Genomic DNA, 16,930 nt, shown 5'->3' with positions numbered 1-16,930 from the left:
ATTCAAAAGCAGAGGCTGTGTATATTGTATTAGCACACATATATAATTCACATATTTTTAAACAAATTCTAAATAATGTGAGGTTGTGGTTTTGCGCATAATTTTTTGGCAGTGGTTTATTTAAATGTTTTTGTCATTGTCAATGGTTACTAAGTAAATAATTTTTTTAAATTTTTAATTACCACAGAGGTGAAGAAGCATGGTAGAGTGGGAAAAGTTCAAATAATATCTAAGGCATAGCTTTGTAAACATGGATAAGTGTCTTGACTTCTCTGGGTTCCCCTGCCTAATTCTGTAAAATAAAGGAAGTATAACACATTTTTTTTAATTATACATCCTTCTTGGTTTTTGTATACCTTAACTGTGCTCTAAATTAGAATGCAGAGTCAGACTAATCACCACAGACAAGTCCCTTAAACTCTCTGTGCCTCCGTTCTCTCCTCTGTAAAATGAGGAGGTGGATTCAAGGGCCTCCAAGATCCCTTCTCATTTTCCAAATTAATTATCCTCAGAGGAAAAGTTTTAAAAGGAAGTGGGTAAAGTTGGGTTCCCCAGAAAAGGGCTCATCCCATTCACGTCGGACCAGTCCACCTCAGCACTACCCTCATGATACACGATCCAAGCGTATCCTCGGGGAGGCCAGGTGGCAGAGTGGATGGGGCTCCGTTCTTGAGTTTTCTTGTGCCCTCGGCAGACTTGCATTCTCTAGAAAGAGACAACACGTCCACGAACATAGCGACAAAACGAGCATTTACAAATAAAAAGGACCCTTCGGAGAGGCCCAGAAGCAGCCGTGGAGAGAGGCTGGGCAAGGGAGGCTGCGACCAGAAGAGAAGCTGTGCTAAAGGCAGTGTCTGAGCTGAAGCTGGGAAGGAAACGAGGGACTTCCAGCAATGGATGGGACAGAAGGCATTTCTGGAATGGAGAAGAACATCCATAAAGGAGAGAATGAAGGCAGCAAGAAAAGACGGCTTCGGTCCCACTGACCTCTGAACCGGCTGGACCCCATCCAAAGCACTGTTTCCAGGCCTGGACAAGGTAGGTTCTTGAAGAGCAGGGATGGCTTCCTTGTTTGCATGTCGATCTCCAGGGCCCGACGCTCTGCCGGCGCTTAAGAAGTGCTCGTGGAGACGGCTGAGAAGGGCGAGGAATATGGCAGAGAGTCTCAAGGCCGTGGCCATGAAGATGGGGAAGGAACTGAGGATAATTAGCCTGGAGAAACCAGAAAACACCTGGGCCGGACTTTCCACCATTTCAAGGACTGCCTGGGCAGGACTGCTTAGACTTCTTCAGGCTGGCCCCCAAGGAGAGAAGCCGAGGAGAGTGAAGAGGAGATTCTACTGAAGGGAAAACTGCAGCAATCACAGCGGCTCCAACATAAAACGGGAGGCTACGGGGTCCCTGAGCATTGTCAAGAGGACGCTTAGCCAGGGAGGTTCTCTTCAGGTGTGAACTAGACAGGCTGGGCCTGAGGCTGGGCCCAACTCTAAAAGGCTGCGGTTCTGGGAGTGACCTCGGAGGACTGCCATGGAAAATGGACCCGCCGGAACCCCGCTTCACATCCAATTATCAGGGAAAGTGAGTTGGAGCATCTTCGGGCCAAGGACCCAGAACACACCAGGGTCTCAGAGTTACAGAGCGCTTTTCTAACAACCACCTGCCGAGTGTATGAGGGGCGACTACTCCCATTTCACAGGTAAAGCGACCCACCTCTGGGCACACAACTAATGCAGCGGCAGACCCTGGACACCACAGAGCTCTGTCCCTGGCCTAACAGGGTCAGGTTAATGTTATGGACAGTGTCTTGGATGAAGGCAGACGTGATGGGCAGAACCAAAGGGCAACTAAAGGAAACTGGGACAGCCAATACTTCATTTTTATTTATTTTTATTTTTAATAAGTTTTTATTTTTCCCCAATTACTTGTAAAAACAATTAAGATTCTTTTTTTTAATTTTGAGTTCTAAATTCTCTCCCTCCTCTCACCTTTCCTCACATACTCTCTACCACCTCCCTGAGATGGCAAGCATTGAACATTGGCAATCACGTCAAACATTTTTCCTTATTGGTGGGGAGAGGAGGCGAAAAGGAAGGAAAGAAGTAGAGTATGCTTTAGTCCACATTCAGATTCTATAGTTCTGGAGGCAGGCGGCATTTTTCATAAGGAGTCTTTGGGGTCGTCCTGAATCGCTGCATTGCTGAGGTCAATCACAGTTGTTGATCAAAAAATATTGTTACTGTGTATAGAGCTCTTCTGGTCCTGCTCACTTCACTATGCATCAATTCGTAAAAGTCTTTAGAGGTTTTTCTAAAATCATCATGCTCATCATTTCTTATAGCATGATAGTATTCCATACAATCACATGCCACAACTTATTTAGCCATTTTCCATTTGACGGTCAATCTCTCAATTTCCGATTCTTTGCTACCACAAAAAGAACTATAAGTCTTTTTGTACAAATAGATACTTTCCCCATTTTTTTCATCTCTTTGGGATACAGACCTAATAGTAATATTGCTGGCTCAAAAGACATGCACAATTTTATAGTGCTTTGGGCACAGTTCCAAATTGCTCTCCAGAATGGCTGGAAAAGTTCACAATACCAGCAACAGTGCATTAGTGTTCCCCAAACCCCCTCCATTTGACATTTTTCTCTTCTATCATACTGTCTAATCTGAGAAGTGTGAGGTGGCACCACAAAGTTGTTTTAATTTGCAATTTTCTAATCAGGAGTGATTTAGAGAATTTTTCATATAAGTACAGATAATTTTGATTTCTTCATCTGAAAACTGCCCATTTGAATCTTTAGACCATATATTAATTGGAAAATGAATTATATTTGTATAAATTTGACTTAGTTCTCTATATATTTGAGAAATTTATCAGAGATACTTGCTATGAAATCTTTTTTCCTAGCTTTCTACTTTCCTTCTAATATTGGTTGCATTGGTTTCGTTTGTACAAAACTTTAAATTCAATACATTCAAAATTATCCATTTTATATCCTATAATGCTTTTCTTATTTGGTCATAAATTCTTCCCTTATTCATAGATATGACAAGTAAACTATTCCACATTCCCCTCATTTGCTTATGGTATCAACCTTTATGTCTAAATCATGTATCCATGTTGATTTTATCTTGGTATAGGATGTGAGATGTTGACCTATCTTCAGTCTCTGCCACACCATTTTCAAACCTTCCCAATAATTTTCTGTTAAATACTGAGTTCTTGTCCCAAAAACTTGGATCTTTTGATTTATCAAACACTAAATTACTAGGATCATTTATTACTAGGTATTGGGTACCTAATATATTCCACTGATCCACCATTATTTCTTAGCCAGTACCAGATTGTTTTAATGATTACCATTTTGTAATACAGTTTGAGATCTGGTATAAGTAGGCCACCTTCCTTCACATTTTTCCCCTTAATTCCCTTGATATTCTTAACCTTTTATTCTTCAAGAATTATTGCTATTTTTTCTAGCTCTTTAAAATAATTTGTGGGCAATTTGATTTGGTATGGCACTAAATAGGTAGATTAATTTAGGTAAAATTATCTTTATTATACTGGCTCAGCTCACGCTTGAGCAATTACTATTTTTCCACTTGTTTAGGTTTGACTTTATGTGTGAAAAGTGTTTTGTAATAAGTTTATGTAGTTGCTGAATTTGTATTAGCAGATAGACTTCTAAGTATTTTATATTATCTACTGTTAATTTAAATGGAATTTCTTTTCCTATTTCTTGCTTCTGGGCTTTGTTGATACTATAGAGAAATGCTAATGACTTATGTGAGTTTATTTTACATCCTGCAACTTTGCTAAAGTTAGTAATTATTTCAACTAATTTTTAGTTGATTCTCTAGATAGATACTACTTATCATTTTAAGGAAAGCTCCATTTATTCCTATCCTGGGTAGTGTTTTTAGTAGAAATGCATATTGTAATTTGCCAAAAGCTTTTTCTGCATCTATTGAAATTATCATTGATTTCTGTTGGTTTTATTATTGATATGGTCAATTATACCTGATAGTTTTCTTAATATTGAACCAGTCCTGCATTGCTGGTATAAATTCCACGAGGTTATATATAGTGAATAATCTTCAAGATGTATTTCTATATGGTCTCCTTGATAGGATATTATTTTAAATTTTTCCATATATGTTACTTTGGGAAATTGGACAAGTTTTCTTTCTCTGTTTTTGCTCTTCCTAGTTTTAGGTACAACACCATATTTGTGTCATGAAAAGAATTTGGCAAAGCTCCTTCCTCAGCTATTTTTCCAAATATTTTATACTGTATTAGGATTGATTGTTCTTTAAATGTTTGGTAGAATTCCCTTGTGACTTCATCAGGTCCTGGAGATTTTTTCTTGGGGAGTTCATTGATGGCTTCATCAATTACTTTTTCAAAGTTGGAATTGTTTAAGTATTGTATTGACTCTTCTATTAATCAGGGATAGTTTATATTTTTGTAAGTAGCCATCCATTTGATTTAGACTAAAAAATTTATTGGCAAAAACTGGACAAAATAACTCTGAAAAATTGCTTTAATTTTCTATTCACCCTTTTCATTTTTGGTATTGGTAATTTGATTTTCTTCTTTCATGTTTTGATCAAATTAACCAATGATTTATCTATTTTGTTGGTATTTGCATAAAACAACCTTTTAGCTTTATTTATTACTTCAATGGTTTTCTTACTTTCAATTTTATTAATCTCATCTTTGATTTTCAAGATTTCCAATTTGGTATTTAATTAGGGATTTTAAATTTGTTCTTTTTTCTAATTATTTTAGTTGCATGCTCAATTTACTGATCTGTTCTTCCTCTAATTTATTTGTGTAAGCATTTGGAGATATACATTTTCCACTAGTGCTCTGGCTGTATTCCATAAACTTTAGTATGTTTTCTCACTGTTGTCATTCTCTTCATTAAAATTACTGATTGTTTCTATGATTTGTTCTTTGACCTACTTATTCTTTAGAATTATATTAGTTTCCAAATGATATTTTAACCCCCTACTTTCTGTCTAACAATATAAGTATCAATTTCTAGACAAAGGAATGGTAAGGGCTAGGCAACTGGGGTTAAGTGATTTGCCTAGGGTCACACAGCTTGGAAGTATCTGAGACCAGATTTGAACCCAGGACTTCCTCTCTTCAGGCCTTGCTCTCTATCCACTGAGCCACCTAGTTTCCCTCTCCCAAATTTATTTTTAATTTCTTTCCATGACCATTTATTTAATTTTTCTTGTGTTATGATCTGAAAAAAGTGGACTTAATGTTTCTGTTTTTCTGCCTTTGTAAGATTCTTATACATGGGAGGCTCTTATACATGGTCAATTTGTGTGTAGATGCCAGACACAGCTGAGAAAAAGGTATATTCTTTTCTGTTTCTATTTTCAGTTTTCTCTAGAGTTCTATCATATCTAACTTTCCTGAAATTCTATTCACCTCTTTGACTTCTGTTTTGTTTATATTTTTCATCAGATTTATATAGTTTTAAGAGGGCAAAGTTGAAGTTCCCCCACTAATAAGAGTTTTACTATTTCCTCCTTTAAGTCACTTAACTTCTTTAAAAATGTGTATGCTATACCATTTGATATATATATATATATATATATATATATATATATTTAGTATTGATATTATATTATTGTCAATGGTACCTTTTAGGAAAATATAGTTTCCTTTCTCATCCCTTCATATTAGATCTATTTTTGCTTTCACTTTGTCTGAGACCATGATTGCTACTCCTGCTTTTTTTTACTTCGACTGAAATAAAATTGATTCTGCATCAGATTCTTACCTTTACTCTGTGTGTCTCCCTGCTTCAAATGCATCTCTTGTCAACAGCATATTATAGAATTCTGGCTTTTGGTCCATTCTGTTATCTGCTTCCATTTTATGGGTAAATTCATTCCAAACACATTGACAGTTTTGATGATTAACTGTGTATTTCCTTCCATCCAACTTTTACCATATTTATTTTTCTCCTTCTCTCTCCTTTCACTCTATCCCTCCTCACAAATGGTTTATTTTTGAGAATCATCTCCCCAAACCCATCTTCCTTTCTATCAGTCACCTCCCCCTCTTTTCTTATCCCCATCCTTTTTTACCTCCCCATAGGAAAAGATAGGTTTTTATAGCCAACTAAGTGTGCATGTTATTCCCTCTTTGAGCTAAAACTGATGAGGGTGAGTTCAAGCAATGTCCAAAACCTCCCTTCATCTTCCTCTCCATTATAATAGCTCTTCTGTACCATTTCAGGACAATTCACCCCACTCTATTTCTCTCTTTCCTCTTCTCCCAGTGTAGTACTCTTCCTCATCTCTTAATTTTGTTTCCTTGGATATTATCACATTGTAGTAAATTCACATCCATATCCTCTATGTATATTCCTTCTAATTGCCCCAAAATTGATCAGGTTCCTAAGAATTACAAGTATTATCTGCTTATATAAGAATATAAACATTTCAACCTTATTGGATCCCTTACAATTTCCCTTTCCTGTTTACCTTCTTATGCTTCTCAAGTCTATTTGCAGTTATGGTCTTTTCATTAGAAATTTTGGAAAGTTCTCAATTTCATTAAATATCAATTTTTCCTCCTGAAGGATAAGACTCATTTTTGCTGAGAAGATAATTCTTGGTTATAATCCTATCTCCTTTGCCCCCAGATATCATATTCCAGGCTCTGTGATCCTTTATTGTAGAAACTGCTAAATCTTGAGTTTTTCTGATTGTAGGTCCACAATAGTTGTTTCATTCTGGGTGCTTCTGTATTTTCTCCTCAACCTAGGAGTTCTGGAGTTTGAGTATAATTTTTTTTATTGTGATTTTTCCCTTTCTGAAGGTGATCAATGGATTATTTCAATTTCTATTTTTTCCTCTAATTCTAGGATATCATGGCAGTTTTCCTTGATAATTTCTTGATATATGTTGTCTAGGTTCTTTTTTTAATTGTGGTCATTCAATAATTCTTCAATTATCTCTCTCCTAAATCTATTTTCCAGGTCAGTTGTTTTTCCAAAGAGAAATTTCACTTTTTAAATTTTTTTCATTTCATTCTTTTAATTATGTTTGTTTCTTGCTGTCTCATGAAGTCATTAGCTTTTGTTTGCCCAATTCTAATTTTTAAGAAATTATTTTCTTCAGTGAGCTTCTATACTTCCTTTTCCATTAAACTAACTCTATATATTTTAATAAGTTATTTTTGTCAGTAAATTTTTGTACCTCCTATTCCATTTGGTCAATTCTACTTTTTGAGGAGTAACTTGTTTTGAGAAATTTTTTTCTATCTTTTCCCATGTCCTGTGCTTCCTTTATTCAAGCTGTTGACTCTTATTTCAGGATTTTCTTGCATTACTCTCATTCCTTTTCCCAATTTTTCTTCTAATTCTCTTATTTTATTTTTAAAGTCCTTTTTTTAAATCTCTTCCAGAAGTTCTTTTTGGGCCTGTTTCTCCAATTCACATTTTCTTTTGAGGTTTCACTTGTAGTCATGTTAGCATTGTTCTCTTCTGTGCTTTGACCATCTCTGTCACCATAATAACTTTCTTTAGTTGGGGTCCTTTTTAGTATTTTTGCTCATTTTTCCAGTTTATTATGTCACTTTTTCATGTTCCTGAGTTTGAGAAGGCATTGTCCCAGCTTCTTCTTGCGAGGTTCAGGGCTTTGCTCCTACCTTGCACGAGCCTTGTGGGGGCCTCACTGCTGGATTACACAATAGAGGGCCTCGCTGGTGCCACAATGAGGTTAGGCCCCTTCTGGAGGTTTAGGTCCAGCTTGTTCCGAGCTGGGGCCTTGCTTCTCTCGGGGCAGGTCCCACTGAAGCCTCAGCCCCGACCTTTCCTGGGGCTGGACCGGCCTCTCTGCTATGGTGGCAAGGGAGGCCACCCTTGCTCTGGCTGCCTTCTCCACACTACACTTGTCCCCAGCAAAGGGAGACACACCTTGTCCTACTGATTCTCCAAGCTTTTCTAGGTTGGAAAATGGCTTCACTATGCCAACATTTGGTAAAAAGTTTGTTTGAAGGGGGTTTAGAGGGGAATCTGGGAGAGATCAGACAAGGGCCTTCCTCACTCTGCCATCTTGGCCCACACTTTAAGTGACAAAGCTGGGTGAGACCTTGAGGGTTAGATGATGAGCAGAATCTCATGAGAGGAAGCCCAATAAGCAGATTAAACTCTACCTCTGGATCTTGAAAATCTGATGAGGAGAGGCATGATGAGACCTGAGGCCAAGTGAAAACACATGAGTGTCCATGAGCTCAACGCAGATCAGTGAGTGTGACGGGGCGGCGCAGAGACCTCTATTTTTCTTTAACTAATGTTCAGAACAAAGGTGGTTCCGGCCCAGCTAAAGGCTGGCTCTGAAAGCCCCTCCCTCGGGGCTCCCAAGGCAGGAAAGCAGAAAGGCCGGGGCCTGGCCTCGAGGAGCTCAGAGCTTCCCGGAAGGAGGGGGCAGCCGAAGGAGCCCCTCGTCCCCAGAACCATCTAAAGCACTCACCCAAGGCGTCAAAGATGAAGTGGTCACAGGTCGATGCTAACGGTGGTTCCACATAAACAGACAACTTCGTCTTCTGCAAGGCTATCCGGCTCTGTATCATGACCTAAAAACCAGGGACAGAGAAAATATTTACTAAAAAGGATATGGAACACGGTGGGTCTTTCTCCAGACACAAACCACAACCTTTCTAAATCTTATGAGACGCTCCTTGAAAGTCTATGGATCTGGGGACAGGACTGAGAGCCAGGCCTAGAGACAGAAAGGAGGTCCTGGGTTCAAATCTGCTCTCAGACACTTCCTAGCTACGTGACTCTGGGCAGGTCACTTCACCCCCCATTGCTTAGCCCTTACCACGTCTGCTTTGGAACCAATCCATGGAATCAATTCTAAAATGGAAGGTAAGAATCCTTCCTTTAAAGTAGTGGGTGGGTGTCGTAGGTGGATAGAAATCCAGACCCGGAGACAGGAAGACCCAGGTTCAAATCTCGCCTCAAATACTGAGCAAGTCACCACCCCGACGGCCCAGGCCTTATCAATACCCACAAGTGATTCTCCGTTGGAAGGCAAGGGTTAAGGAAAGCCTCTGGATGTACCAAAGGAACCCCCGCCAGGCAGCCAGTCTTCTCGAGAGGCTTCTCAGATCCTCCGCGGGGCCGGGACTCCGAGCCAAAGCGGGCCGTGCTAGGCCAGGCCACTTGGACCCCCCCCAGGCATGGGCGTAGCGAGCACCAGCTAATGTCCAGGAGACAACGGAGGAGCCAGCAACGCCTGCTCCGGCGGGAGGGTCCACCAGGGACGGTGTCCACGCGATGAAGCTCTGCCAAGCCTCGCGGAGTGGCCAGGAGCGGCCGCGGCATGCTCCGTCCTGCCTCTGCGCAGCGAGCGCTCCTCTTTCCGCGTCTCGCCCGCCCCCGAGGACGACACGAGCCCGACGGAAGTCCTGGCCCTGTCGGTCCCGAGGACGAGCCGCCCCTCAGTTTGAGTCATCTGTGGCAGCGGCCTGGACGGCAGCCTCTGCCGGCCCGGCCCGTCTTCCTTCTCTTCCAGCCCCACAACCTGGCTCGCTGCATTGCAGGAAATCAGCCTGGAATCACCCCTCCGTCTGCCGGTCTCTTCCCGGCATTCAGGAGGCTCTGCGGCCCCTTGGCGTCCCCACGGCCCTCACGACGGGGCTTTGCACGGAGGACTTCCAATGTGGAAGGACCCGGGAGCTCACGGAGGGGGCTCTGTGGCTGGGGACTCACGTGCCGTGCAGCCGGGGTCGAGCTCCTCCCGGGCTCCCCCAGACAGAGGGGGCCCCCGAAAGGGCTGCAGGCCTTCCTGTCACTGCCTGACCGGCCACGGAGCCACAAGCCGGTCCCTCGGGGCCTACTGCTCCTTCTCTGGTCACAGAGTTCTCGGAAGGCCTCTATTGCACCATCCTTCATTTGTCACGGGTTTGGGTGTGCCCCACCCCCACCCTCCTCTCTGTTACGTTATTTCCCATTTCCAAGAAGGAACATTCTCCTGTTTGCCTCTTGCATCATTCCAAAGAGCCCCCAAAATCCATCGCCTGGGCTCTGGCTGTGTGACCCTGGACAAGTCACTTAACCCCCACTAGCCCTCCCCACTTTTCTGCATCAGAACCGACATATGTACTGATTCTAAGGCAGAAGGTAAGGGTTAAAAATCCACAGCCGAGGAGTCAGCCATGGGCTCCCCCATGAAGGATGGAACTTCTCCCTTCCTGCTCCCACTTCTCTGCCTGACTGTAGCGTGGAACTCCACGTGCGCTCTGGGCCTTCTCTGGAGCAGATGGACAGAGAAAGGGGAAAGTCTCCTGGTTCCTCCCATCAGCACAGACATCTGGAATGAAGAATAAGGAGCTACGGCCGAGGGGTGGGAGACGCGGCCCGCCACGTGGGGCCCAAACGATATGGAACAGAATCGGGAAATATCGAACAAAACCATGAAAATGACCAGATGATGCGGACAGCGTGACGGCTCAGAACCAGGTGGACGGGCAGCCCGGGGGGCCTTCACGCACGAATCCACGCGGCCCCCGTTCCTACGGGAGTCCCAGAGCGCCGGCGCACACCATTGGACTCCGGAACGCCTCCTCCGAGCGCTCCCGTCACAGCTCCCCGAGTCACGGCTCCCCCCAGTCAAGGCTCTCCCAAGTCACGGCTCCCCCCAGTCACGGCTCCCCCGAGTCACGGCTCCCCCCAGTCATGGCTCCCCAAGTCACGGCTCCCCCCAGTCACGGCTCCCCCCAGTCACGGCTCCCCCCAGTCACGGCTCCCCGAGTCATGGCAGCCCAACCACACAAAGGCTCCCGGTCAGCCCCGGACGGAGCCCTGCCCGCCTCCCTCAAACGGGGCCACCAGCCAAGGCAACGAGGGCTCGAGGTCGAACCATGCACTCGCTGCTTCCCAAAATAAGACGAAACAGCCCAACACGAGCACAAGCAGGAGAGCCTCAACTGTTCCCCACCCACGCGGGCGCCGAACCGCGGCCAAGAAGGCTTCCCCCACGGGCTTGGCAGGGGACGCTCGTGGGGCGCGATCGCTACAGTACCCCGATTTACTGAGCGCCAACGGCGGGGAGGCCTCCCTGCGGGATCGGAGACTCCCAAGAGACAACGAGCGCTCGGACGCCGGACAGCGCTTGGAGCTGGGAGGACATTTTCCTGCTCTTGTCCTCAGGACACACGCACCACCCACGTCCTGCCACGCACGCCGGGCACAAACGCCCCCCGGAACAGAGGCAAAAAGTGGCCTCGATGGAGAAGTTCGTCCCTCTCCTGGAAACGTCTGTGGCTCACCGTGTCGGCTGCTCTTGGGAAACGCGGCCTACGGAGAGATTTATGGCTGACGTCCAGAGAGAAGCCGCCGGGCCCAGGGAGGACGCCCCGGAGGATCCCCACCGCCGGCTCAGAGGCGGCACGAGCCTCGCGGGCCCCCAGAGCCCTGGGGAAGAAGGAATATCCGGGGCCACTAAGCCAAAAGCCATCTTTGTGCAGAGCGAGAAGCCGAGACCCACAAGGGGGGAACTTGTCCAAGGTCACCCGGGCCACGAACCAAGCGAACGGCCTGTCCGCCGGCCAGCCCTGCCTCTCTGCGGAGAAGAGCCAAAGCGTAGAACTCGGCAGTCCAGAACGTGGAGGGTCGCCTCCTAAAGGGGGTCATTCCATCCTCGTCCTAAACTGAACCTCTGCTGTGACTGGATTTCTCACCACTGTGGCATTGGAGGAGGGAGCTTCTGATTGGGTTCGGGAGCTGACGGAGAGAAAAGTAGGGACGACCACCCTTGTTTCCAGCGGCAGAATCCCAAAAAGGAGCTCGGGGAGCGCTTACACATGTGGGCCAAAGAAGCCAACAGCAGCCACCAACTGGATCCAGGGCAAACCAACCCAGCTGGCAAAGCTCCATTCTCTGACGTCTCTTGCCAAGGGCAGCAACCAAGAATCTAAGTAACCTTATGTGTGCATAATGTGTATGTATGTGTGAAACTATGGAGAGAGAGGCAGAGACAGAGAGAAACAGGGACAGAGACAGAGTGAGAGACAGAGACAGAGACAGAGACAGAGGAGACAGGAGAGGAGAGGAGAGGAGAGACACACACAGAGAGAAGAGAGACAGAGGAGAGACAGAGAAAGAGAGAGGGCAAGGGAGAGAGAGAGATGGAGTCGGGGGCAAGGGGAAGAATGCACCCAGTAAGTTTTGCCTGATCTGCCAAAATCCACAATCTTCTGGTCTCCAGCGTTTAGGAGACGATAACTGTTTTCTGCTAAATTGAAGAATGCTTACTAGGCTATACATTAAATGCCTGAAAAACACTGGCATTCCAGCCCAGGGAAAGAGGATATGGAAGGATATAGAGGGTTGGCCTGCAGGTCGGCTGCATTTATTAAGTTCCTGCTAGTGCTGGGGTTACAGATACAAAGAATGAGTCTGTTCCGACTCTTAAGGAGTTGACATTCTTTAGGGGGAAAGAAGCGCATCTATAGGCCTAGAAACAGAGTCTAGATTTAGGGTTTCCCTGGTGTCAGGAACTCCCAGGAGATGAAATGACCTCCCCACATCCTGACTGGTACCCTCTCCACAACCAGATGGTCTTGGAGTTGCTTAGAGCACTGAACGATGTGCCCAGGATGGTGCCGTGTGAAGAGTGCCCGGGGTCACACTGCCAATTTGGATCAGAGGCAGAACCTGAACCTACCACCCTGGCATACCAGAACCTAGCCAGAATCCAAGATCATGAGGGAAGGTAGGCACTAGCAATGGGATGCTGGGGAGCAAGGGAGGGGAGGCACAAAAGGTGGTGTTTGAACAGATCTAGAAGACAGATGAGATTCTCTGAAGCCAGAGGGAAGCCTTTCAGGCACAGAGAAGAGCAAGCATCAGGGCGGGGAGAGAGGAAGGAGCATGGAAGATGAGGAACGTCCAGGGGGCCATCTGTGGGGAGAGAGAGAGGGCTCTGAATGGCAGAACTTAAGACATGGAATAACGTGGTCAAATCTATAACTAAAAAGATGGTCTGGGGGAAGCAGCTTGGTGGCTCAGTGGATAGAGGGCCAGACTTAGAGGCAGGAGGTCCTGGGTTCAAATCTGGCCTCAGAAACTTCCTGGCTATGGGACAAGCCACTGAACCCCCATTGCCTGCCCTTACTGCTCTTCAACCTTGGAGCCAACACTGAGTATTGATTCTAGGGCAGAAGGTAAAAGTTTAAAAAAGAAGATGATTTGGGCCACAGCCTGCAGAATGGCCTGAAGAATGGAGGGGCACAAAGTGAGGAGGCCGCCCCGAGGATCCTCCAAAAGCCCAAGAGAAAGGGGCTGAACGCCTACACAAAGGGACAGCAGCCCAAAAATGGAGACAATGGCAAGAGGCAGGGAGAAGCGAGTGGAAAAGCACTAAGACCTGCCCCTGAGGAATGGTGAGGGGAGAATCCAGGAGGGCGCGGAGGTTTAGAAACCAGGAACTAGAAGCACGGCCGTCGTCACCTCAGTAGAAATGAGAAGAGGAACTGGAGTAGCAAAGGCTCAGCGCTGGCCGCTGAGTCCAACCCCCTCCTGTTAGCGATAAGAAAGTAGGTCCAAAAGGGAAGTGACTTGGCCAAGGTCACGAAGGCAGTCAGTGGCAGGGGAATCCTCAGCCCACAAAGAGGCCTCTCCATGAAGTCTGGGAAGCAGAGACCCGTTTTGGACAGTGAGTTTGCGATGTCTATGGGAAATACACACAGTGGGGGGAGGGGGAGAACGATCCCAAAATTCCACTGTAAAAAGTAATTTGGGAAATGTATAAAACTACATTTCCCGTGATCCAACATGGTCTAACTGATTTCCGTCTCCAACGTCTTGACGCAGGGGAGAGCTTAAATCTCGTGGGTTAGGAGGGAGTGGCCTCTTTTTTGCGAGTAGGCCATGGCCAGGAAACAGGAGACAAAATGGAGGTGGCGGCAGTTTTGAATGCTTACAAGCGCGTGGTCTAATGATTTTATCTATCAACATGGCTTTAATTAAAATACTAATATATATATTTATACCAGCCTTTATCATTTTTCATTTTTACAATTTGGCAACCACGAAGGGATTCGAACCCTCAATCTTCTGATAGCCTAAGAAGAAGCCATGCGGCTCTGGGACCCAGAGTCTCAGAAGCGATTTTTTTCCTTGCCCAGTCCTCTCCCGATTTTCTCCAGCCTAGAGGCTGTTTTATGGGGAAGAGAGACAATGGTTTTAATTGCCGCTGGGCTGCTAATTATTTTGCTCAATGCCCCGGGCCTGGTGGCCCTTGCTGGCCCTGATAGAATGCCGGAGCCCAGACAGTGTGTCTCTGCCGCTGCTCTTTGCTGCTGATCTCCTGACTACAAGCCTACACCATCGTTCCAGTCCCTGTGACTTTCCTGGGAGGCTTTTCTTGCCTCTGGTGCTGCTGATCCTGCTAATTCCACTCCAGAACCCCGAGCCCCAACAGCGATGACCTGCCACCTTTGCTGAGATCGAGACCTCCAGAGACTGCTTCAGCTCTGACGCAAACCATTTGGGTATATTCCCCTTTCTCTCTACTTTCTTATAGGAGGCATTCTAGCCTTCCACGTGTTTTCTCTAAAGACCTAATTAGGCAACCCCAACCCACACAGACTCTACACGTGGGTAGTTTTCCTGAGCTTTTCTCTAACCCCAAGCCCACGTGGACCTAGCATCTGAACCTCTCAGGCGCTTGGCCTATTCAAACTTTTGCGATTATTAAAAAAAAACTGAACTTAGGGGAAGCCTATTCACCCCATACCTGCTCAGAACTTTGAACTGATAGCAAAGACTGGTGATAAAAAAAAAAAAAAAAAAAAAAAAAAAAAAAAAAACACGCTTAAACTCAGCAGAACTCAATCAAAAGAACCTTAAATTGAAACCAGGGGTGAACTTTTAAAACCTCGGAACTGAATGAGCTTTAATTCTGTTTTAAAAAGACTGTATCTTACTGTATATTGTTAATTAGTTTTGTAAATTAATCTTGCTTATTTCGTTGATTTTCCTGTTGCACTGAATCATTTTACGCTAATGAAGTTTCTGCTTATGATGTTATTATATTTACTAATTTACTTAAAGCTTATTGTATGAGCACAATGCGGTTATATGTACCATCTATGAACATCTTATAGAAGCACATGTCTTTAAATTTTATTCTGCCTTGGTAATTGCAAAGAACCTTGAAAGTTTCCATGCTTTAAATATTACCTTGTAATTTTACAAGAGATCTTTTTAACATTTACTTTAAATCCTTAAGAATTGTTGCCTTAAATGGGTAGAAGCATTTCCTACCCAGGATTTTTTTTTTAAATACAGAGAGTCAAGGAGCTCCTGTATATTCTTATCTGAGGATGATTATACCAGAAGGTTTCTTTTTTAAATATCACATTTTGCTATGGAAGCAATAACAGCATTTGCCAAGGGTTAAAGTTGTAACAAGTATATAAATTTAAATATCACTGTTTATTGTTTTAAAATGTGCTATTGGAAATAATGGTACTCTATTTGAATGTGCATTGTGAATCTGCTATTTTGTAAAACCCACTTTCTCTCACAGAAAGTCTCATTTTTGGGTAACATAACCCTTCTAGTTCTAAGCTATATATATATATTTTTGATTTTTAAAACTTTTTTTTAATGAGAGAAATTGATTTTTCCTTTTTCTCATCTTGTACTGGAAGTACATATATAATCATTATTTATCCTTTTTCTGATTCTACAGCAAATACCTGAGCCTATAGGACTGTGATTTAAATGCCTCTCTGATTCCAGAAGGGAATATGAAAGCCATTAATAGTGCTAAAGAAAGCACATGGTCAGAGACTTGACTGACTAAGATCTGCAAAATAGCAGTTCTATGCCAATACATTAGGGCTTGAAATTGGGTTTGAGTCCTGGAGTCCCAGTCTTTTCTAAAACTTTGGAGGACGTGGGTCCCCTCGACTTAGATTCCTAGAAAGCACCTAAGATTGGTTATTTATTTGGCTCACTTCCCTAAAAAGCTGATGATAAGTCAGATCAGAGAGAGACATTTTCCTTAAGTCCTGGCCCTGGATGGGTAATTGCACACTGTTGAATTCACTTTAATTAGACCTTCATTCAAAGGTCTAAGTTTATTTTCCCTAGATTTTGCACATTTTACATTTACAAGTTAATTTTTTTTTCTTTTTTCTTGAATTTTATTCTTTTTATTTTGCCAATTGAATTCATATAACCCCCAGGACTCAGCCACTCATCCTTAGCTGACCTGAGGTACCTTTTTTTTTAGAAAAAAGGTGTGTTTAAGATTTACCTCACGGGGATATCTGTTAAGTTTTTTAAAATTCGATAATGTAAAAATATATGTATATTTAACTCTTTTAGGAGTAATTTCACGGGGAATTATATAAAATCTTAGAAGAAAATGTATGTTTTGTAATCTATAATGTAAAGTTTAAATTCTTTTGAGAATAATTTCAGGATAAGGATCTTGCCATCTCCCCAAAATCCAAACGACGAACTTGTTTGGTGAGGACACATGAAGATGTCTAAAAAGCCTTCACTGTACCATGAAGACCAAACTTTGAACTTTGGGGTGCAGTTGATTGAACTATGGGGAGTTGAAATTGAGTTGTATGTATTGTTTTAAATTGTACACTGTTGTGCCAGTGGGGGACAGCCCCCCAAATTGGTTTTTTGTCAATGCGTCTAATTTTAACCATTTGTTCATCTATTTCTTTTATCCCCAAATTCCTGAAAAATTTAGAAGTTGTCTATTTTTACAGGTCCAGCGAAGAAAAAAGGACTAACCTTTTTTTTTGCCGGACCTCACGGGGAATTGTAAAAAGTAATTTGGGAAATGTATAAAACTACATTTCCCGTGATCCAACATGGTCCAACTGATTTCCGTCTCCGACGTCTTGACGC

At 43.9% G+C, this 16,930-nt stretch overlaps 1 protein-coding gene across 1 annotated transcript in view; it reads right to left on the bottom strand.

Annotated features, from left to right (window-relative positions):
• BBS9 (Bardet-Biedl syndrome 9) overlaps positions 1 to 16,930 on the bottom strand; it is a 309,955-nt gene that overhangs the window by 202,948 nt on the left and 90,077 nt on the right. Inside the window, exon 11 of the mRNA XM_044675618.1 lies at positions 8,514 to 8,616. Within this exon, the coding sequence (XP_044531553.1) occupies positions 8,514 to 8,616 (103 nt within the window). The remainder of the gene's footprint in view (positions 1 to 8,513; positions 8,617 to 16,930) is intronic.

The sequence above is a fragment of the Gracilinanus agilis genome, chromosome 1 (assembly GCF_016433145.1).
Source record: "Gracilinanus agilis isolate LMUSP501 chromosome 1, AgileGrace, whole genome shotgun sequence".
NCBI lineage: Eukaryota > Metazoa > Chordata > Mammalia > Didelphimorphia > Didelphidae > Gracilinanus > Gracilinanus agilis.
Note: the sequence above shows the minus strand (reverse complement) of the source record. Positions and strands in the feature narration are given on the sequence as shown.